Consider the following 23,805-nt stretch of genomic DNA (forward strand, 5'->3'; position numbering starts at 1 on the left):
GCACTTGGAACCCAAGTTCATATGCTGAGCATTCAGAAACTCTTCTTGCTCTGGTCACTGACTCCCATTAAGATCATCACATGGTGTCGTATGAAAATCTTCTCATTGTAAACAAAACACTTCCTACCTTATAAAAAAAACATCATCAGGAAGGTGAACTAAGTACAGAGTCGAGCCTCTGCCCTGCCCTCTCCTCCAACGGTCCATGCCTTTTATCCCACTTGGAAGCCCTAAGTCAACAACGCTTCTGTCTTTGGAACCTTTTTGGTGCATGTAACGAAGCTCGTCCCATGCACCAGTGTGCTCACCTGTGCCTGGACAAACTCCACAGCTCAGCAGCCAGTAACCCAGGCACGAATCGGGGCCCTTAACATACTTTCCAGTTCACCTTTTCCTCTCACATCACCGGAGAGTCTCAGTACCTCTCTCAGATTTAGACAGAGAGCAGCAGGAGTGATCCTATAATTACTTGCAATGGGCGCAAGAGAGGCCTCCCTCTGATGAGGTGCCATCAGAGCAGGGACCAGATGGAGAGGAAAGGAGCTTGTGGGTGGTTATCTCACAAAGAAACACATCAGAGGAGAAAGCAAACAAGTGCAAGGACCACTCAGCAGGAACACAGTGACAGAATTCCAGGAAAAACAGAGGAGAAAAAAAAAACTGGCAGCACAGGCTTAGATCCCACAGGTTCCCCAGGCTCTAAGGCCTCTGGGCTTCCCTTTGTGTTGCATGGGAAACCTTTAAAATACACAGAAAAAGATAGGCTGTCACCTACAATGCTAGCATCCATACAGGCACCAGTTCCAGTCCTGGCTACTCCATTTTTGATCCAGCTCTCGGCAATGCTCCTGAGAAAATAGTTGATGATGGTCCAAGTCCTTGGGCCCTTGCCATCCTCCTGGGAGACAAAGTGCAGTTCCTGGTTCCTGACTTTGGCCTGGCCCAGCCCCGGCTAGCGTAGCTATTTGAGAAGCAAACCTACAGATGGAAGATTTCTATTCTCTTTCCCTCTCTTTCTGAAACTCTGTCTTCCAAATAAATAAATCTTTTTTTAAATCTGTTTTTATAAACATACACAGGGGAGATCAGTGCTGTGGCACAGTGGGATTGGACGGTGCCAATGATGTTGGTATCCCACAGGAGCATGGGTTCGAGTACTGCCTGCTCCGCTTCCAATTCATCTCCCTGCTGACACACCTGGGAAAGCAGTGGGAAATCGTTCAGGCGCCTGGTTCCCTGCCACCTTTCTGGCTTCTGGTTTCCAGGCAGCCCAGCCTCAATCACTGTGGCCATGTAGCGAGGAAACCCAGCGGAGAGAGCCAGCTCTCTATCGTTGCCTCCCTCTTTGTAACTCTGCCTTTCAAATAAATTCCTTAAAAATCTCTTTAAAAAAATGCATAAACAAAGAAATTATACACTATATATAATGAAAATACAACACAGAGGACAAGAACAGACGCAAGGCGCCTAGAAGCACAGGTGTGTGTCAAATGTAAATGATTAGCCACAGGAGAAATAAAATGTCCTGGACTTAATTAGTGAACATGGTGACCTAGACTCTGTAGTCCCTGGGACAAGACCTTCAGATATGTTAGCACCTGCTCCTTGTCATACATAACAAAACTGTCCAGCAATAAATGAGCCAAGACCTAAGGAAAGAACAACGGTTGTCTGCAAGGCCACAGAAACCTCCTCACCCCAGCCTTTCCGTCAAGCACAGCAGCTCGACGCAAGGTTCCCCAAAACTGCCAGCTTCATGAAACTCATGACTATCAAGACAGGAATAAATATTACAGGAATAAAGACCAGGACTGACTCTCCCAATAAAGGTTAGCCGCAAAAATGTAAAAATGTAATTAAAAACAAACATTAAAGAGCATTCACCCAGTCACAGGAGAGTTAACCGCAAAGCAGTGGGACAGGCCGGAGCAGGGGACAGGCCGGAGCAGAAGGACAGGCCGGAGCAGAAGGACAGGCCGGAGCAGAGGGACAGGCCGGAGCAGAGGGACAGGGTGGGACAGGCCAGAGCAGAGGGACAGGGTGGGACAGGCTGGAGCGGTGGGACAGGCCGGAGCAGAGGGACAGGCCGGAGCAGGGGACAGGCCAGAGCAGAGGGACAGGCCGGAGCAGAGGGACAGGCCGGAGCAGGGGACAGGCCAGAGCAGTGGGACAGGCCGGAGCAGAGGGACAGGCCGGAGCAGAGGGACAGGGTGGGACAGGCCAGAGCAGAGGGACAGGGTGGGACAGGCTGGAGCGGTGTGACAGGCCGGAGCGTGGGACAGGCCGGAGCAGAGGGACAGGGTGGGACAGGCCGGAGCGGGGGACAGGCCAGAGCAAAGGGACAGGGTGGGACAGGCCGGAGCGGGGGACAGGCCGGAGCGGGGGACAGGCCAGAGCGGTGGGACAGGCCGGTAAAGGGCTGCACCAGCACTCCTCATGGCCGCCTCAACACAGATCTTCCAAGGCCAAGAACAACAGGCAACGCTAGCCATCTCACTAGCAATCAAGGGGAAAAAGGACACTTCAAACCTACGTTCATCACCCCCCAAAAGCTTTCTCACCATCCAATTCTAAAAATGACATGGATCGAGCACAGCTTTTAAACACTGCTGGTGGACATGTAAATGGTATAACTACTCTAAAATTACATAAATACATAAAAATGCGTATGAAAATCTGACTGTTATTCACATAACGATGCTTTTTGTTTCTTATCTTAGAATAAGCCCATGCTATAACTAGGAACATGATGCTGTTGAACTAGTTCTTATCACAGCATTGAATTAGGATATCCAAATCTAAAATGTTGACATTATTAAAATTATCCGAATTTGCTTCCTACAACATTGCTATTCTCTATGTAGAAATTTCAGAAGAATTTAAACAATCTGGAAGGAGTTACACTTAACCTGTATCGCCAATTACCTTGGGGTTTTTCTTAATTGTTTTTCTCTCACAAATATATTAATACAAGTGACAGAATATAACAAAAAGGCCAGCAGTGAAAAAAGATATTTTAAATAAACTTCCTTTTCGCGTATGAGCCTACACAAATTAACAAAAGCTGAATCATAATGACTTCATTTGTTTATTCTATACATATCTGATTAATACGCATTAATTCTGCAGGTGGGAAACAAGAGAATTCCATTGTTACATACAGATTAGAAATGTAAACACTTAGCATTTTCCATAACTACTGACTTCACAAATTATTTTGAGTGCTATTTCAAACAAGGCTGTGTATGCCAGAAAAAGGAAATGGGCTAAGTAAAGCACTCTACTGCCCCCTAATGAAACAGACCTGAAAAATCAAGATGCCCAGAACACGTGCTTTGATGTATCTGTGGAACAGGAAAACGAGTTAACCTTACAGAATGGAGCAAACAACCAAGTGAAGACAACTAGACTACACATCAAAACACTGCAGGAAAGCTACAATCAGCCGGTCTGGAGGCAAAATTGGTAGCAAAACAGGAAAGCCATGAGACAGAAATACTGCACAAGGAGACCAAGTCAGACAATGCTATCTGGAGCGATAGCCAGTGAGCACACCGGCTCCCACGTGCACACTGGAACAGCAACAGGAGAAAGAGGGTTCCACAGGACCCACGCCCTGCCAGAACCAGGGATGAAAATGCAGTGAACTGCCTACAAAATTCACTTTCAGGATAATTTCACCTTGTACATTAAAATACGTTTATCTAACATTTTCTTGTTTCAAATGAATGCCAACTGCGCAGGGATGACAAGTTTGCACTTTATGGTACTTTGTATAACAAACTTAACATTGGTAACTTCTGATCTCTCTTTTAATAAAAGCTCACAGAGATGATCTGAGACAAAGCCAACGGATGAGCCTGTGCCATCATGTAACCCGGGCATGGCACCAGACCTAGTTCTTCACGCAGACAGAAAAATGCATGACATAAGGAAGGGTGCGGGTGCTAACAAGGCCACGGCGCCTCTGCCTCCAGTGCTCGCGACACAACACACCTTCCCTTCGTCTCCGATCAAGTTCAGCCACTGTGCCCTCTCCGCCCTCAGATCACAATTCCTCACTCAGCTTTATCTTACTGATCTTAAAATGAAAATGCAAAAAAAGGCCTAAACCCTTTACGAGGAAAAACTCCCTCCTTCGTTTTTCTCTTAAAAAGTTAAGCAAATACCAAAAACAACAAATAGAGGTCATTAAATCAAAAATACATATTTCTCCAGAAATTACGGTAAGAAAAATGACTCCATAGCAATTCTCCAATCTTTGATAATGCTAAAGGAAAAATCACCATGTGGTAGAAAATAAATCCAAAGAACTGTGTTTTACGCGCACACACCCCCCTGGAACCACCGTCCAAACGTCATCAGAACCCAGGTGCCGGCTGGCATTACTGCCTCTGCATCTGTGCACAGCAAAAAGCAACACAACCATGGACAGTCAAAAACACCCCAAATATTAAAATCCTAATTGTACAGATTTGATCAAATCTTTACAGCGCATAATTTAAAGGCAAGACTATGAAAAACTGTTGTAAGAAAGGTATCTTACAGAGTAAGCTATTTATTCAGCAAGATTAAAAAAAAATGACATTTAAATCTGACATCAAATCCTGACACAAATAAAGATACATCAACATATAAACCCTGGGTGAACTGTAACCATGTCATAGATAAATTTTAAATCCAGCTGTCAAGGGCCCTGTCAGCAGTGAAGCACAAGGCCTAACAAACAGAAGATGCCCCAAGCCTCAGTGGGCCGCCACGCCTTCCCACACCCTACCTTGGAATCTTCGCCGCTCACTCCCAGCTGCAGCACGGCCTGGGGAGACTTCAGCTTCGCCTGCGCAGAATGAGCCATCTGAAGGTTAAGCTGCCATCCCACGGTCTCCAGCTAAAAGGCAAGTGCAGAGTGGAGTCAGGTGGTACAGCAGGAGGAACAGCCAGCTCAGGTAAAGGTCCACTCATCAGGAATGAACACACACAGGAAGGCGGATCCTGGTGCCTTCCACCCACACACTCTGTCCTTCTCCCTCTGGACTCATTACACTGGCCTCCTCCCCGTCTGTCAAAAGCAACTGTACAAGTGATCCTTGGGCCTGGCATGATAGAATAGTGGCTAAAGTCCTCACCTCGAACACGTGCCGGGATCCCATATGGGCGCCCGTTCTAATCCCGGTGGCCCTGCTTCCCATCCAGTTCCCTACTTGTGGCCTGGGAAAGCAGTCGAAGACAGCCCAAAGCCTTGGGACCCTGCACCCGTGTGGGATACCCAGAAGAGGCTCCTGGCTCCTGGCTTTGGATTGGCTCAGCTCCAGTCGCTGTGGCCACTTGGGGAGAAGATCTTCCTCTCTGTCTCTCCTCCTCTCTGTGTATATCTGCCTTTCCAGTAAAAATAAATAAATCTTTTTTTTTAAAAAAGTGATCCTTAAATATAGTCCATTCTAAAAACAAAACTGTAAGACTAAGCCAACAAGTGCCCTAAAGTAACCAACAGTTTTGAAATAGGAAACTTCTATTCTAAAAACCAACAATTCAAAAACAGTTACCAAATTTCAACTAGCAACCTACACATGCAAGGGCAGAATGAAAACCAGCCTAATGACTTTCAATTATCCTTCAAAACTCTGCACCAGACTGAATACAGAGAAGGCTTTTTTTTTTCTTTATTAATTTAGAGGGACACGGAAGTACCCAGAGGCAAGAGGGCCCTGCCTTTATGCACAGGCAGATGGGCGCAGAGACAGGCGAAGAGCTGATACCCACGGGCCAGCAGGTGCTGCCCAACAGACTCACACTTCCCAGAGCACTCAGCTTGTCCTTGTTATGGCAGAAACTAATTAGAATGTTTCTTTTCAATTTATTAGTGCAACAGCAAAATTTAATCAGGTAAGTCGAAAACAAGCCAGGAGTCACCATGGCAGCTTGGTTTTTCTTAGCAAACACAAAGCAGCACAAACACAGCTTATTGAACTCGACAACTGGCCGCTCCCTCCAACCTCAGAAGTAGAAGGGTTCAGACAATCTCCTATAAAGCTCAAGTATCGGCACTTAGGGGAGTTACAAGAAAGCCAATTGTCATGGGCCTCTGCCAGGCCGGCCCTAGTAATGGATTTAGTAAAAACCACCTTAGCCATCCTGAGGAAGAGTGCCAGCCTCCCAACACTTCTGCCTGACCAGAATACTGATGGTGCAACATGAAAGACCTCAACAGCTACATTCACAGCAGGGTCTCAAAGCCAAGCTGGAAAGAGCAATGGAAGCATTATCTATCCCAGAGAGAAGGAGATGAGAAAATCAAGACACAGCTCTGCTCTTTCTGGCACTGAAGTTTTTAGAGGCTATGGTCAACAGGGGAGAAGATGTTGTAGAGATTTAATCCATAATACCTAACCAGCAAGAAATCAACCTACTGGTGCCTGCTGGCTCGCACTCCTTCATCCGGCTTGCGCAGTGGTTACAGCCAGCAGCCTCCAACAACAGCCCACCTCTATTTTTACAGTAACATACCATACGACCTTCCGATAAAACAGGAATTAGCCAGGGAAGATGGATGTCAAGGAGGCACAAGCATCCTGGCACATGCCATGCCCTCACTGAACAGCCCTTGCAGGTATCCACATGGGCCTGTATTCAAGGGGCTCCTACCCATGCCCTTCAACATCATCGACCAATGTTGTAAAGCCTGCTGAGGTCAGGCTCTGTGTGAACGCCTGCCGTAAACACTGCATAGAGATGGCGCAGAGCAGTGAGAAAGAGCGTGAGGCCTGAAGCTAGGGCCTTGGTTCACGCTCAAGCACTTGCCGAGCAGCGACGTGACGCTGGCTACACTGCAGTCTTCCAAGGTCTTAATTTCCCTACCCAAAACAGAAGTGAATCAGGATCAGCAGAGACAGGAAGGGTCAATCCACCACCTGTGGTGTCAGCACTGGAGACAGGCAGAAGCTTGTGTCCAGGCTGCTCCCCTTCTGCTCCAGCTCCCTGCTTATCGCATGGGAAAAGCCACAGAAGATGCCCCAAGTGTCTGGGTCCCTGCCACCCATGTAGGAGACCACAAGGAGTTCCTGGAACCTGACCTCCCCCTGGCCCAGCCCTGAGTGTTGAGCCATCTGGGAAGCAAACCAGCAAATACGAGGACGCACGCTTGCTCTCTCTTTCTGCTTCTCTCTCTCTCTCTCTCTCTCTCTCTCTCTCTCTCTCTGTAACTCTTTGAAATGAATAAATACATCTTTAAAAATGAAAGAAATAGATCCATCTGAACTCTACTTCTTTAAGTCATTGAGAACAAATAAGAAAATGCATATTCACAGTATCACACTGAAAGGAATTTTAAGGAATTGTGGTCGCCTAATTTTTTTCTGCAATACCAAAATGTTTTCCAAAAACAATGCCCGGTTTCAGACTCTCATTATCTGTCTCCTCCACGGACTACTTGCCTTCTACTTAAGCCCAATCTCGACATTGCATTTTTCTTAAACAGCTCCCTGATAAGAAAAAAAATAAGATCCCAACTCATCATGAACTTCTCGAAAAACATCAACGAGTTCACCATTCTTCTACCTTAGTTTTCCCATAAGTTCAATGTTTGTGATTGCTCTCATTTAAATGAAAAGAATTCATGTTTTCCTAAAATGATTCCTCTCTAACTGATTTCTAGTGCAGCTTAGATCCTATTCAGATAGTTTATCCCAAGCTCATAGGAGTTCATTTGGGGATAAAAAAAAAATTTTGAAATCTGTGCATACTTCGTTCACAGCACATATGTGTTATAAACTGTTCAAAAACTCCTCATATATTAAAACATCCAGAAACTATTTTTTTGTTTTCATTCATCTATCATCATCTTATCTGAAAGGCACAGACACAATTAAAGAGAGAGGTTCCATCTGCTGCTTTATTTCCTAACAGCCGAGTTTGGGCCATGCAGAAGCCAGGAGCTGGGAAGCCAATCAAGTTCCCCCACGTGGATGGCAGAAACCCAACGACTTCCACCGCCTGCAGCTCCCAAGCTGCACATCAGCCAGAAGGCAGAATCCGCCGCAGCACAGGACCTGAGCCTAAGCACTTTCACACTGGGCACGGACTTCCGCACGGCACCTGCGCCAAATGCCAAGCCAAGACTCTAACACAATCTGCCTCATTATTTTACTTTCAGATTCAAGTTTGAGACCCCCTCACATCTAAACAACTGTGTTAGGTCAAAATTTTACCAAAATACCTTAAAGTATAAGGAAAACAGGCCACTGGTATTTCTCATGTTCTAAAACCCATGTTGTAGCTGTTCAGTATGCTAGTTCTTGTACAACTTACAATTCATCATATAAATAAAGAACCTACCATTTATTTTATAACTGGAAAATACCACTGCAGAAATCCTATACATGTACAGTTCAGCACAGAAACTGTATAGCACTACTTTCTCTTGTGAAATGTAAAAATCAGGAAGTCAATTAAGCGTTTAAGAAAAATATGTATCTAGCATTTTTAATGCAGGTTAAAAATTAGCAAAATAATCTGTTTTTTTTTTTATCAACACTTCCTTTGGCCACTTATTCCTATACAATCTTATGATGAATTATAGAAAGTTTTTAACTTAAAAAACAGTCTAGCAAGCCAACCCTATGCCTATAGCACCAACATGCCATATGGGCGCTGCTTCATCTCTTAGCTGCTCCACCTCCAATCTAGAACCCTGTTTAATGGCCAGGAAAGCAGCAGAGGAGGGCCCAAGGCCTTAGGACCCTGAATCCACACAGTACCCAAGAAACTCCTGGCTCCCCACTTCGGATCAGCTCAGCTCCGGCAGTTACAGACATTTGAGGAATCAAACAAGGAATAGAAGATTTTTTTTTCTCTCTGTTTCTCCTCTCACTGTAAAATCTGCCTTTCAAATAAAAACAAATACAAATCTTTTTATAAAGTCAACAAACAATACAAGTAACCTTTCAACCAAATACAAAAGCAGGTATCTGAGAATTCCATACAGATCAAGGACACGTGCTTGGGAGAATCCAGCAAACTCAGGCATCAGCAGTCACCCAGTGGGTGTGGCTTTGCCCTGAGGCACAGGGGACCACCACAGCTTCCAGTCTGACATCTTTCTGGGCAGAAGCAGGAGGAGACCAAAACCCCCAGGGCTCACCGGGAATGAGGGAGGATCTGGAATAAAAAGATAAGGGCTGGGCTGCAGCATCAGTTGGCTGACATAAGAGGCAGGGTGGACCCAGTGATTTCAACTACCAGTGTGTGCATAGGCTAATATGGGTGTTGAAATGAGCTGGACTCCATACTGGCAAGAACACACTATAGTCAGGTCTGGGATCACTTCAGACAAGGTTTCTTTTGGGATCCCCCTCCAACCGTGGGGGGAACATTGCAGGAGCTGTGGTCTGACTATGGGCCTCCTCAGTGGCTCAGAGCAGTGGATGGCACACCCAGAGGCACATGGAGGACATCACAGTCCACTGCGGCTTGCAGAGGACATTTGGTACCACAGCAGAGAATGGAGGGCAGAACACACTGGTCAACTACCCCAGCCAAGCACTGACAGCAAATATCTGGGCGAATGAAGGCTCTAAGGTGGACTGCGTCAACCAACGACTGGTAGGATTTCCTCATCCTTGGAGGGCAAGATCGACAGCACTTGAGCAGACGAGCAGAAGCCTCAGAGCACGCTCCACATCCAGAACCCTGGGATGACACAGACGGGAGGCAGGCTGGGTATGGCTTCTCCTCTTATCCCTCCGTCTTCCTCCCAGATACAGGAAGAAGAAAAAGAAAATTTTCTTGACTCTCCCCACCCTAATTAACTATGTAAACATCATAGTTTAAAAAAAAAATCATAGTTATAAAATAAAATTCAAAACAAAGAACAACAAGAAGATTAAGGGAGGTCCCAAATTCTACATCCAAGCCATCCCTACTCTCCAGGTGATTATTAAGACAGAAGCGGTCAACATAAAGCAGCTTGCAGCTCGGCGTGCCAGATTTCAGTCACCACTCGCCAAATAAATGGTAGTTTACAGTTTGAGCCATGCTGGGCTAACTGCCTTCAATGCAAAGCATCAGAGTAAAATAACAAGCTCGGAGAACATAATGTTCACACTGTTGAAAACATAACCCAAAATTATCAACCTATGAGAAGTCAAGCAAATAGGACCTGGCCTCTAGGAAAAATAATAGAATCCAGAAGTGCCAGCTCCATCAGGTATGTTCATTCAAGTAAGTGTGAATATGACCACAAGAAAGAAAAAAACTGAAAATTTCATTAAACAGAAATCAGAAAAAGGAAAATCACAAAATTTAAAAGTAAAATATATGAGATGTAAAACTAATTTAATATCAAGAAGATGGCAAAGATTCAACAATCAATGCAAAAATGCTAAAAACAAATTTTACAAAGAAAACAACACAGAAAAAAGCTTTTCTTCAAGTACACAGAACCTGAGACACAATCCATAAGGTCTACAGTAGGGGGACTGGCTCCAGGATCCCCAGCAACAAACCCATGGATGTTCAAAATACTTCCATGAAATGATGTAATATTTGCAAACAACTTACATACATCCTCCCTTTGACTTTAAGTCATCTCTGAATTACTTACAATACCTGCTTACATCACAAATGCTACGTAAATGGTAACGGGTCACAGTGCTCAACGAGTGACAACAAACAAGAAAAGGCTGAATACACTGAGTGTACACGCAGTCTTTGAAAGTTCCTATGAGTGATGGCTGGTTGAATTCGTGCATGTGGAACCATGGATCCAGAGAGCCTGTTGTACATGCAATTGTAGTCACAGAATTAGAGGAAATAAATAGTTGAAGAGGAAAATATTTCAGAAAATAATGTAAGAAATGTCTCAATTTTGGGGCCCAGCGGCATGGCCTAGCAGCTAAAGTCCTCACCTTGAACGCGCTAGGATCCCATATGGGCGCTGGTTCTAATCCTGGCAGCTCCACTTCCCATCCAGCTCCCTGCTTGTGGCCTGGGAAAGCAGTCTAGGATGGCCCAAAGCCTTGGGACCCTGCACCCGTATGGGAGACCTGGAGGAAGTGCCTGGCTCCTGGCTTCAGAAAGCGCAGCACCAGCCATTATGCTCACTTAGGGAGTGAATCATCGGACGAAAGATCTTCCTCTCTCTCTCTCTCCTCCCCTCTGTATATCTGACTTTGTAATAAAAATAAATAAATCTTTTAAAAAAAAGTCTCAATTTTGGCAAAAGCATACAGTACAGGTATTAAAAAAAATCAGAAAACTCCAATCACGATAACTTAAAGAAACTCCATTCCCTGGTAAACTGTAACCCATGTAAGCCAACCACCTGCAGTGACGGCACCCCCGTGGGAGCCAGTCCAAATTCTGGCTGCTGGGTTTCCCATCCAGCCCCCTGCTCATGTGCCTAGGAGAGCAGCAGACGGCCCAATTCCTTGGGCCCCCACACCCACATAGGAGGCCCAGAGGAGGATCCAGCTCCGGCTTTAGACCTGCCCAGCACCAGCCACTGTGGCCATGTAGGGAGTGAACCAGGGAATGGAGGAGCTCGCTCGCTCTCTCTCTTTCTCCCTCCCCCATCCCTGTAAACCTGTCTTTCAAATAAAAATAAATAAACCAATTTTTTAAAGGAGTCCTATACACTGTTAGTGGAAATGCAAACTGGTACAGCCATTATGAACGATGTGATAATTCCTCACAAAACTAAAACAGAAGCACCCCACGACCCAGAAACCCCCAGCTGCGTGTGCATCCAACAAGAAAGAAATCAGCGTCTACACCCCCAGGTTTATTGCAGTCCTGGTTACAGTAATCAAGATAGGGAAACAACCCCTGGGGAACCTGTAAGAGACAAGAGATTTATACAAAATACTTTTTATTCAGCCACACACAGGAAGAAGTGCAGCCATGTCTGTACTTACTTCACCCAGTGAAATAAGCCAGAGGAAAGGAGAATACTGTATGGGTTCACCTCTACCACAGTGGCATCCTCAACTACAGTGCTCCTCACAGCACAGGGCAGCGTGGTGACCACAGGGACAGGGCTACCTCCTGCCTTAGGGTGATGAAGTTCTAGAACTCTAAGATACAGTGCTGACTAACGGCCGAGTAACACTGTACCCTGCTGACTAAGGCTGAGTAACACTGTACCCTGCTGACTAAGGCCGAGTAACACTGTACCCTGCTGACTATGGCCGAGTAACACTGTACCCTGCTGACTATGGCCGAGTAACATTGTACCCTGCCGACTAAGGCTGAGTAACACTGTAGCCTGCTGACTAAGGCCGAGTAACACTGTACCCTGCTGTAAGGCTCAGTAACACTGTACCCTGCTGACTAAGGCCAAGTAACACTGTACCCTGCTGACTAAGGCCGAGTAACACTGTACCCTGCTGACTAAGGCCGAGTAACACTGTACCCTGCTGACTAAGGCCGAGTAACACTGTACCCTGCTGACTACGGCCAAGTAACACTGTACCCTGCTGACTAAGGCCGAGTAACACTGTACCCTGCTGACTAAGGCCGAGTAACACTGTACCCTGCTGACTAAGGCTGAGTAACACTGTACCCTGCCGACTACGGCCAAGTAACACTGTACCTTGCTGACTAAGGCTGAGTAACACTGTACCCTGCTGACTACCACTAGTAACACTGTTTCCTTTCCAGGACATTTCAGAGTGCACAACCTCACAGCAAACACAGGGAGCGGAGGATGTGCTGGAATGTGACGGTCATGGTCATCACATAACACATCTGTGTGTCAACTGATTACTCCGCACAGCTCAAGCACACATTTTTGCTAACTATACCTCAATGGAGGTAAAAGGAGGTATTTTGAAACATAATAAAAAAAATTTTTTTTAAAGTTAATAAAAAAATAAATAGCTTTGTAACATTTAGGTGAGTCCTAAATACTCTAAATTTAGAATTATACCTAGGTATATTCCACTACAAACCCCAGGCAGTCCACAAGGATGAACTCCTACACCACCACAACGTTTTGTCCGTGTCCTTTATTGCATGATCCTCAGCATCATGCATTTTTGTTACCATCTGAATGATGCGAGCTCCTTCCAGGCATTTTAGACAATTCCCTACAGTTCTCAGGGTGAAGAAGGCACCGATCACAGCCACCTGGGCCGCACAGGGGCAGGTCCCTCAGCGACATCACAGACCTCAGGGTTGGCATCAACAACTGACAGACATGAAACACACCCAGATAACGTCATGCCTGCGTCAGAAAATGTCAGAGCTAACGTCCGGGTGGCATACAGCATCGCGGGAACGTGCTGCTGCGGCCCAGCACTGCGGCACAGAGGTTAAACCCCTGGCATCCCACGTGGGAGCTGACTTGAGTCCCAGCAGCTCCACTGCTGATCCAGCCCCTGCTAAAGCAGTTGGGAAAGCAGCAGGAGAGGCTCGCATGCTTGGCTCCCTGTATTCACGTGGGAGACTCAGAGGAACTGCCTGGCTCCTGGCTTCAGACCAGTCCAGTTCTAGCCATTGGAGCCATTTGGGGAGTAAACTGCAGAGGAAGATCTCTATGGCTCCCACTCTGCCTTTTCAAATAAATAATTCAATCTTTAGAGGCCGACATGGTAGCATGGTAGGCAATCCTCAGACTGCGGTGCCTGTAGCCCACATAGGTGCTAGTTGTATCCCAGCTGCTCCAATTCTGACCCGGTCTCCTGCTAATACTCCTGGGAAGGCAGGAGGTGGTCCTTAGGTCCCTGCACCCAGGTGGGAGAAGTTGAAAAAGCTCCCAGCTTCTGCCTTCACATCAGCTCTCCTCCAGCTGTTACTGCCAACTGGAAGAGTTAACCAGTCCATGAAGATCTGTCTCCCCCTCCTTCACTGTAACTCTTGCAAATAAAAATAAATAAATCTTTCAAAAGGATAAACACATCTTAAAAAAAAGTGACTGGCTGTCTCAAATCCCAACTCAGCCACATACTTAGTGGCACTAATCATGGGCAGATATTTAATACAAGTGTAAACTATAACTATTAACAGATTACTGAGCTATCAATCACTTAATTTAATATTTATCCGGGCCCGGCGCGGTGGCGCAAGTGGTTAAAGGTCCTCGCCTTGCACGCCCGGGATCCCATATGGGCGCCGGTTCTAATCCCGGCAGCCCCGCTTCCCTTCCAGCTCCCTGCCTGTGGCCCGGGAAAGCAGTCGAGGACAGCCCAAAGCTTTGGGAACCTGCGCCCACGTGGGAGGCCCGGAAGAGGCTCCTGGCTTCGGATCGGCATAGTATCGGCCCGTTGCGCTCACTTGGGGAGTGAATCATCGGACGGAAGATCTTCCTCTCTGTCTCTCCTCTCTGTATATCCGCCTTTCCAGTGAAAAAATAATAAAAATAAATCTTTAAAAAAAAAAAAAAAAAATATTTATCCCACAATAAACAGAAGAAATGCTTGCTACTATTATATGATTTAAATTAAGCATTTGAAGTATTAAAGTATTAGCTACCCCATCACGTTACAAGGAATCGACAAAAGATAAGCTCCTTTCTCAGAAACCAAGGTACAATTAATCCAGTTCTTCCAACTTCTTCTTTGGACACTTTATTAGATATTGATTAAACATTTCTAAAACATAAAATAAAATTATGCAAGCTTTGGGAGGGAATACTGTTTTAAAAAATATAAATGTCATCCAGAAGATACTAAAAAATGACATACTACTGGAAGCAGAAAAAAATATAATTTAAAATGCACAGCATGACCGCTAAAATGCAAAATGGATTCTATATATAGAGAATAGATGCATATTAAGAGGCAGAAGGGTTTCATTTAATCAAGGCAGTTCAAAGAACTAAGTATTGCATTGGAAAATTTAATATATGTACAGAATGCAGGAATAAATAGAAATTCAAATTATGAAAAATTAAGTAGTGAAGTGGGGAATGCTTGCAAATAGTTAGGACACAGAATTTAAAAAAAAAAAAAAAAAACCAAGAGGGAGACAAGCACAACCAAGAGGCATTTCCTAAGGACTGACAGCTAATGTCCTCAGCAGAAACAATCTATACGCTTCCTCTGAAACCGAGACGGAGCCAAGGGGACTCAAACCTATCATAGTACAAGTCCTCAACAGCAAAACAACTCAAGAACAATCAGTAACAACATAAAGACCAGAAGGCAAGAAACTCAGCTACCGGCGGCATTGCAGCATAGCCAGTTAGGCTGCCACTCATCACACATCAACACACAGATACCCACTCCAGTCCCGAGACCCATCTGCTCCACTTCCCAGCCAGCTCCCTGCTGACGGAACAAGCTCACCCAGCCTGCTCGGTACAGCCGTCTGAGGAGTGAACCCGGCATGGAAGATCTACCTCTCTGTAACTCTGGCTTGCAAATTAATAAAGTAAATCTTAGAGAGAAAGAAACTATCGCCATCTACATAAGATGTTCCTGCTCACCTAGAAAACACAAGAATCTATAAAAATGCTTAGTGTTTCACCAAGCTCTCAAGACACAAAGTCAATACAAAAAATCAACGCTAGTTCTGTACACTCACAATAAACAATGGAAAACAAAAATGTGAGACACCGCCATTCACTGCAGCTCAGAAAAAGAACAAAATACTGAGATATAAATTTAACAACATATTTGCAGGACTTACATGTGAAAATGAAAAACATTGACAATTTTTTTAAAACCCTAAATAGATGAGAAGACCCCGTACTGTTAAGAAGCCATTTCGCCAAGGACCAGCCCTGTGGCATATCAGGTTAAGCCTCTGCCTACAGCACTGCATCCCATGTGGGCACAGGTTCTTGCCCCATGCCCACTTCTCATTCAACTGCCCTTAGGGCCCAAAGCCTTGGGGCCTGGCCCCTGGCTCCTGGCTTCAGCTCAGCCCAGCTCCAGCCACTGCAGCCATCTGGGGAGTGAACCAGCAAATAGGGGATCTCTCTTTCTGCCTCTATCTCTCTCTGCAACTTTGCCTTTTGAATAAAAATAAAATGTCAAAAAGAGAGAGAGAGAGAAAGGATGGAAGAGTTAGAGGGTTTGGTGCCTCTTGGGAAGTTATAAGATAGCTTTACTTCCCCTTCATCCTTAAAAAAAAAAGTTATTTCCCCGATAAAATGACCTAAAAAAAATAACAAAAACCTAATCAATTTCTCAGCAGGATTCTCTTGTAGAAACAGAAAAGCTGATTTTCAAAGTTCTATCAAAAGGCATAGAAACCCAAACAGCCAAAGCAATTACCAAAAAAAAAAAAAAAAAACCAAAAAACAAAGTGAGTGAGTGCCAGCACGTGCTGTCAGGCTTGCTCTAGCCACGGGAACTACACACACGTGAGCTGACATTGAGACAGACGACCCAATCAATGGAATCATACAGAGTCCGGTGCAGCAAAAGGCTTGCACAAGTCTGTGTGGGGTGGCTGATTTTTGTTTTTGTCTTTTTAACAAAGGGGGAAAGCAATTCAGGAATGAAAGAATCATGTTATCAATAAACAGCACTGGAAGTAACAGTCACCCAAACCCTGACCTCCGAACTGTACCACACGCCATCCACAAAATCAAGCCAAAATGGACCTTAATCCCAAATTTGAACAAAAGTGTGTAACACTGAAAACAAAAGAGAAGATCATAGTGACACTGGGCTAAGCTATGACGCTGATATAAAACCAAAAAGTAGAACCCAAAACAGATGATGCAGCCAACTACACCAGAATGCAAGTGTGGCTCAGCAGAGGAAACCCGCAAGAGGAGAGCACACACGTGCAAGCCACGCATGTCACCTTGGACTCCCAAGGACCACAGCCAGCACCCTCGCTCCACAAGCCACGCATGTCACCTCGGACTCCCAAGGACCACAGCCAGCACCCTCGCTCCACAAGCCACGCATGTCACCTCGGACTCCCAAGGACCACAGCCAGCACCCTCGCTCCACAAGCCACGCATGTCACCTCAGACTCCCAAGGACCACAGCCAGCACCCTCACTCCACAAGTCAGAATAAACCACACCCCTGCCTTTCCATATGGCAGGTAGGATTTATTCCCTTGCTTGTTCCTCGTGTTATAATAATGAGAATTCTCTGTCCAAATGCGAAAAGCCAGTTAAACAAAAGGTTTGCTGACATTCACCACAGCAGACCCACAGACAGCACACCATATCATCCACATCACATTAAGGAAATGCAAGATAAAAACACAAGATATCACGCACAAACCCAAGCGAAACGCTTCAAAAACAGCAGCACCAAGTGCTGACAAGGACTTAGAACTGCTGGCGCTCTCATTTACAGCAAGCGGAAAAGCAAAGTAATACCAACACTTTGCAAACACTTCCAAAAACATGAAGGCTGTGGAAGAACACTTTTAACTCATTTTATGAAACCAGTCCCTTCCTCACACCAAAGGTAGCCAGAGATATCACAAGAAAACTATAGAGGGACAGCCTTAAACACGCAGGTGTAAAAATTCTAAACAAAATATTAGGAAACCAAATCCAGCAACTTATCAGAAGGATTATACTCTAAGACAAGTGAGATTTATCCCAGGGATACAACATGGAGAATCTGAAGATTAATTAACACAATACAAACTATTAACTGAAAAAAATGGCAAACTGCACATAACTTCAGAATCTCCATGAAAAGTGAACCAAAGGGCCCAGCAAGATAGCCTAGCAGCTAAAGTCCTTGTCTTGCACACACCAGGATCCCACATGGGCGCCGGTTCTAATCCTGGCAGCCCTACTTCCCATCCAGCTCCCTGCTTGTGGCCTGGGAAAGTAGTCCCAAAGCCTTGGGACCCTGCACCTGCGTGGAAGCCTGGCAAAAAGCTCCAGGCTCCTGGCTTTGGATTGGTGCAGCTCCAGTCATCGTGGCCACTTAGGGAGTGAATCATACACCGAAGATCTTTCTATCTCTCATCTTCTCTGTACATCTGACTTTCCAATAAAAATAAATAAATAGATAGATAGATAGATAGATACATAGATAGATAGATAGATAGATAGATAGATAGGTAAAAGTAAGCCAAAGCGTGTAGACGTTGAGCGCCATCGTGGTTTCTGTACCTGGTCAAAGGGACAGGCTCGTTCACTGCTAACCCAATCTGCACACCCGGCCCCAACGCAGACACCCCAAAACAAGGGATCTACACAGCTCGGTAAAACTCCTGAGTCTCACTATGCCTAAGGACCATCTCCACACGAGGACTTCGGTAGAAAAAAAGACTGTCTCATTCCTATTCTGAAGTTAAGATACATTTAAAATCAACAACCGGAAATAAGACACACTGTGGTAGCAAGTATGCTAATATATGGAAATAATCTTAGAGGAGTATTGTGCATATATTTTCTCTCGCCTGACTCTACCTCTCAACAAACCTCTCCACGCAGAATTCTTCAGGCCACACGCGACCGAGAACGCCCTCTGGGGCAGTCCACTCAGTACCTTGTGGGGCGCCAAGACGCCCTGCCTGAACTTCTCCACCGTGTCCTGGCCCATGGACGCCCAGGTGTGCACGAACGCCTCCGCCTTGTCCTGCTGCAGATGCAGGCTTTCCAGCTGCTGCCGCAGAGCTGCCGGCTTCACGCTGTGGTACACCGCCTGTCGTGAAGTCACACACAGACCCGGACTGTGAGCAAGGCAGAATCATCTTCACACGGCTTAAATCAAACACTGTTTTACATTCCTGCTGCTGTCACTTTTGGTTGTTTTGCAAATAATTATATACACAACCAAGGGCTGGAAGATTCAAGATTAAATGACCTAAATTATTCAAGCTAAGCGTTTTCATTCTTGCCTGTGGCTTAAGCAATCATAAATCCACTTAATAACCAGAACACTTCTTGGCTTTAGCTATGTAAATAGTTTCCTAATTAAAATTTCACTCATCTATTTCACTTAATTATTTTAAAGACATGTATAACGGTTTTGTTTCCCAAATAACACTTTTTTTCGAAGAAGCCCTTCTCAATTCCGTATTCACATGCCAGCTTCCTAGTAAACACACGCAGAAATAATCTATGGCCTCTGAACAGCGCTCTCTGTCGCTCCCCACCTTCCCCTGGAACAGCCCTCCTTCCCCCCAGCTGCGCTGGCCCGGGCACTGCCCCGGGCCTCTAGGGAGGGGCCGCCAGGACCAAGAATCACAGTGTCTTACCATCTGCACCATGGAGGCACAAGGGGTGCTTGGCACCATGTCCTGCTCGGTCCTACTCAACTTCCACATCACAAGCACCCCCTTATTCAACCACCAGTAGCATTAAGCCCAACAATGGGCTAGACTAACATAAGGTGCATAAAAAACACAGGGGCCTGGCTCCCCTGTACATTTAGAGGCTAGTGCAGGAGACATCAGCAGCACCAGGACATGGTGACAGACCCACCATGGCCCAGCCGAGAGGAGCCATGGACAAAGCAATCGAGCAGGCAGACTGCAGGAACAGCCAGCCGCAGGAACTTAGAGCAGAAGGACCTGGACGTGGAGAAGCAGTGCAGAAGGCAACCCAGCAGGCCACCTGCCAGGAGAGCCCCTTCTCCCCAGGTCTTTATCCTCCTACTCAAGTGCCCACGTATCTCGGCAAACAATTTATTTAATTGCTCAAATGAAATGAATTCATTGTTCCAAATTATTCATATCTTATCTGTCTCAAGCTGATAAAGGTTGAATACATACTGTCAAATATTTTGCTGATACTACTCAACATTGAGATAGCTTTGTAGGGACCCAGCACAACGGTTCAGTGGCTAAATCCTCACTTAGCCAACACTGGGATGTGATTTGGGCACCAGTTAGTGTCCAGCTGCTTCACTTCCCATCCAGCTCCTTGCCTGCAGCCTGGGAAAGCAGTAGAGGCTGGTCCCCCAAGACTCTGGGCCCTGTACCCGCGTGGGAGACTCAGAAGCACCTCATTTCAGACCCACTCAGCCCCGGCCATTGTGGCCACTTGGGGAGTGAACCAGCGGACCAAAGATCTTTCTCTCTGTCTCTCCTTTTCCAATAAAAACAAATAAATGTTGAAAAAAAAAAAAAAGGAAGATGGCTTCATAGGATAAAATACAACGGAAAGAAATCATGCATTCAACAAAACTTTTCTACTCCACTGACATTCTTGGCTGTAATAAACCTACAGCTTCCAGCCTGTACGCTTTTTAAAAACAGAATGTTGTATACAGTTGTCACAGCAATCCAAATATTAGTAAGCAAATCATAGGGATTTGAGACAGAGAAAGTACCTGCTCTAAGATGAACGCCACCGTCTCCAGGACGAGGTGAAGATCCTGCTTCTCCAGAGAAAAGGCAGCCTGAAGTTTTTCTTCCTCTTCCTCACTGAAGCTGCTCTCAGCCTAAAACACAAGCACGACCATCAGCACACACGGGGCATTCAGACCCACCTGCACTGAAAAAACAAAGCCATCCCTGGGCTTTCAAATTCCTAAACCGCAGGTGGTCCAACCTAGGGTTTTACTGGATCACAGTCACTGTTTGTGTGCAGGTTGTAATTATGAAGCCGGAGCTCTATGTTCAGGATCCTACGGCACTTCCAAGATACTTGGATGACTTCTCACCTCGTATGAAAGAAATCTCACACTCGGGGCTTTCTTTACTTCCGGCATGTTTTTCAGAACTTCCTCAGGTCCACTCACAGCCAGTGGGGACTCCTGAAGCTGCCTAATGCCCCACTGAGAGTAGCACACTCAGCCCACGCCCTGCTCACCACTGCCATGGTGAGGAGCCCCTGAGCTGATCCCACAGGGCCAGGCACACAGCACTTACACCAAAGGACTCCCAGTGACAGCTCCTTTGGAAGCTCAGAGACCACTGTTCATTTGAAGCCTTCAGCTATGGAAACTCACCTGACCTCCCTGTGTCTCCCAGGAAGACTACCTGAAAGCTAGGTGGGACATTATAAGGTGTTTAAAAGTCCCTGGACATTAAAGGCTCCCATTGCCACATACTGCAACAAAGCAACCAAACACTCCCCACATAAGTACAGGTCACAGCACGGGCCAGGGAGAAGGCCAGGTGCTCGGCTCACCAGATGTCCTGGGCCACGCTGGCTCCAGTCCTGGGGCTGACTCCATGGAACTGTCTGGAAGTGCCTTCCGCCTGTCGGTAGTGTCCAAAGTGCCAAGCTGACCACCTCTACAGTAGCACTCAAACCTCTAAACATCGCCACTCACTTCCCTGTCTCGAGTTACACTGAGCTACGCACTCTGCCCATCTCAAAGATGGCCCTGACAGAGTCAGAGGACAGGGAAAGCAACAAGTGCTGAAGTCTCTGCCGGAACTTTCTCAACAGATCAAGAGGAGTGCACAGCCCTTCTCAGTGGCGCGAGGCTAACGACCCAGCTAGGGCTTGCATCACAGCTTGGATCTGAGGGATGCTCTCAGGCCACGTCCAGGCCAGGAGAAAGAAGAGGAGATTGGAAACAGTCCCAGTTCTCAGCCTGTGGCAAGCTGGGCAGTTACCGGGCAACCCTTAAATGTGTGCTGGGTAGAATAAAACCTCTTGACACTCCGAGGTGGAACGGAGTGGGAGTGGTGCTCATGGAGCAAGCTACTGAACGTCCACACCCCCCAAGAAACACACGCTTAAAATAGACGGAACTCACCGATCCAGGGCAAGCAGCCCATGGTAATTCTTAAAAGTGAGAAATTGTGAAAGCCATTTTCCCCACAGCACATTCAACTCTACATTAATCCCATAATACACATCAAACTAACAGGCAGTCTTAACCACATTTCAGAAACACCTCTAGAGAAAAAGCTGCTATCTACCTACCTACCTACCCATCTTTACAACGCTTCCAAACTTCTGACCACAGAACGTCATCAAACCTTCCACGGGCTCAGCTCTCCGGAGAACACAACAGTCCCAAAGTTCTCCAGATAAACCAACCAGGGTTAATGACAGCGAGATCACCAGGCAGGATCACAGGCAACTGCGAGAACCAGACCGACCTTCAGGTGAAGTTTTTGAAGAATTCGGGTGAGCAGCCGTGGAAATCTTCCTATATCTATGGCATTTATCAGAGTCACCGCTTTTTTCATGCTAGATAAAAGAGGGGAAAAAAAGTTTTAATGGAGTGTTCCCATTTTTGCCACACTTGTTGGGGGATCTGTGAGTTTCCATGTCAACTGGGAGTGCCATTTGGTGAGTGGGAACCACAGACAGGACACAGAAAGCCAGGGACCCTCTCAGTACCTCCCCCACCAGACCCCCCAAAGCAACTCCTGCTGAAAAGCTCCACGGGGCACTTGCCTTTGAGCTAAGCAAGCTGAGGACTGGGGGAGCTCCTGCCCGCCCTGCGGGGGGAGTGGGGAGGGATGGCATTAGCTTAACAGGGGCCCTCCAAGCACCCACTTAACCCACCCAGGAACGGCAGCCCCCGGGGATGGGTGTGGCAGTTGAAGCAGTGAACACCAGCGGCGGGGCAAATGACGGCACTGGAGTCGGAGGACAGCGTGTGCACAAGGTCCTGTGGGCAGGAAGCGCGCAGTGGCTGCCAAACCTTTCCAGCTGGAATCAGCCATGCCCAGGCCTGCCGTCTGGGTGCCCAGGGAGGAGTCTGGTGGCAGAGCCCAGGGGACCCACGAGAACCGGGCCTAGAAAACGGCGACTCTGCCCCATTGGACACACACACGCAATACCGCTGCCCAGCCTGCCCCTGCGCCACCAACATTCGCTACACGTGGTGCCTGCGCTTTAATCATCTGATGATACGAGGGAACTGTCTGGTGAGCAGCCCGGGCCGTCAGACAGGGAAGTGAACCGCCAACACACAGCGTCCCCGAGTCCGGCCGGCCGCGGCGCAGGACGCAGCGGGGAGAGGGACACCCGTCCGGCAGTCACGTTCCGGCCCCGCTCCCGGGGTCACCTGAACCCGGCCGGCCGCACGCACCCCGTCCCCGGCGCGACCCCCGACTACCTGGGGCCCTCCCTCAGGATCAGGGCCGCGGACGCCGCCATGCTCGCGCTCCCCGCCCGCCGCGCCGGGACGGAAAGCCGGGAGGGCCACGCCGGCCTCCACCGCGGCTGCGCGCTCCTGCGGGCGGGGCGGGGCGGGGAGCAGGACGCGTGCGGGGCAGGCCTGGGGAGCTATGGGGTGCGTGCGTGTGCTGGGGTACAGCGTCCTGTGATGGGCGTGTGCGGGGCAGGCCTGGGGAGCTATGGGTGTGTGTGCTGGGGTACAGCGTCCTGTGATGAGCTATGGGGGTGTGCTTATGTGTCTCTCTCTATGGCCTGTGGTCATCTGTCACTTTCCTCTCTCTGCTTCTGACATTAAAAAAAAAATTTTAAGTGTATTTTAGTGCAAAAACATTTTTAAATCCATGCATGTTTGTTTTTCACATGTTCCACTGACTTTGATGGCATCCCCACCTTACAGGCATTAAATGCTTTCAGGAAGGCTAGCTGCAACAAACCCCCCTTCCATCTGGTTGCTGGACTGGGCTCCCAGCAGGCTGAGGCAGGACTGTCACTGCCAGCCCTGTCTTGGCTCTGTACCATCCACCCCTCTCCTGCCTGCACCCCGGGGCGCTCTGCTGGGCACCCACGGATTTGGTGCATGTCATCCGGGCCCACCAGTGTCCAGTGGGTGCATGCCTACTGTATTCTAGGCACAGACAACTGACAGATCAAGACCCCTGCCTCCGCTTGGCGGTCGCTGAAGGTGCATGCATCCGTGGGGACAGCACAGTAAGGGTCCTGAACTGTCGGAAGATGCTAAGGAGCTCGCAGGAGACTCAAAAGAGATCTTCACCTCCCATAGAAAAATTCCATGGCCTGTCCAGGAGATTCAGGGGTGAGAGTGGACTTCCAAGGGCAGGTGGT

At 47.2% G+C, this 23,805-nt stretch overlaps 1 protein-coding gene across 1 annotated transcript in view; it reads right to left on the bottom strand.

Annotated features, from left to right (window-relative positions):
* COMMD10 (COMM domain containing 10) overlaps positions 1–22,963 on the bottom strand; it is a 97,048-nt gene extending 74,085 nt beyond the window's left edge. The window contains exons 1-5 of the mRNA XM_040997146.1: positions 22,901–22,963; positions 21,933–22,023; positions 20,204–20,314; positions 18,416–18,571; positions 4,778–4,888 (exon numbers count right to left, since the gene is read on the bottom strand). Of these exons, the coding sequence (XP_040853080.1) occupies positions 4,778–4,888; positions 18,416–18,571; positions 20,204–20,314; positions 21,933–22,023; positions 22,901–22,941 (510 nt within the window). The 5' untranslated portion in view covers positions 22,942–22,963. The remainder of the gene's footprint in view (positions 1–4,777; positions 4,889–18,415; positions 18,572–20,203; positions 20,315–21,932; positions 22,024–22,900) is intronic.
* Between the last annotated feature and the right edge of the window lie 842 nt (positions 22,964–23,805).

This window comes from Ochotona curzoniae, unplaced genomic scaffold, assembly GCF_017591425.1.
Source record: "Ochotona curzoniae isolate NIBS_2020 unplaced genomic scaffold, NIBS_Ocur_1.0 contig_1, whole genome shotgun sequence".
In the NCBI taxonomy this organism is placed as follows: Eukaryota; Metazoa; Chordata; class Mammalia; order Lagomorpha; family Ochotonidae; genus Ochotona; species Ochotona curzoniae.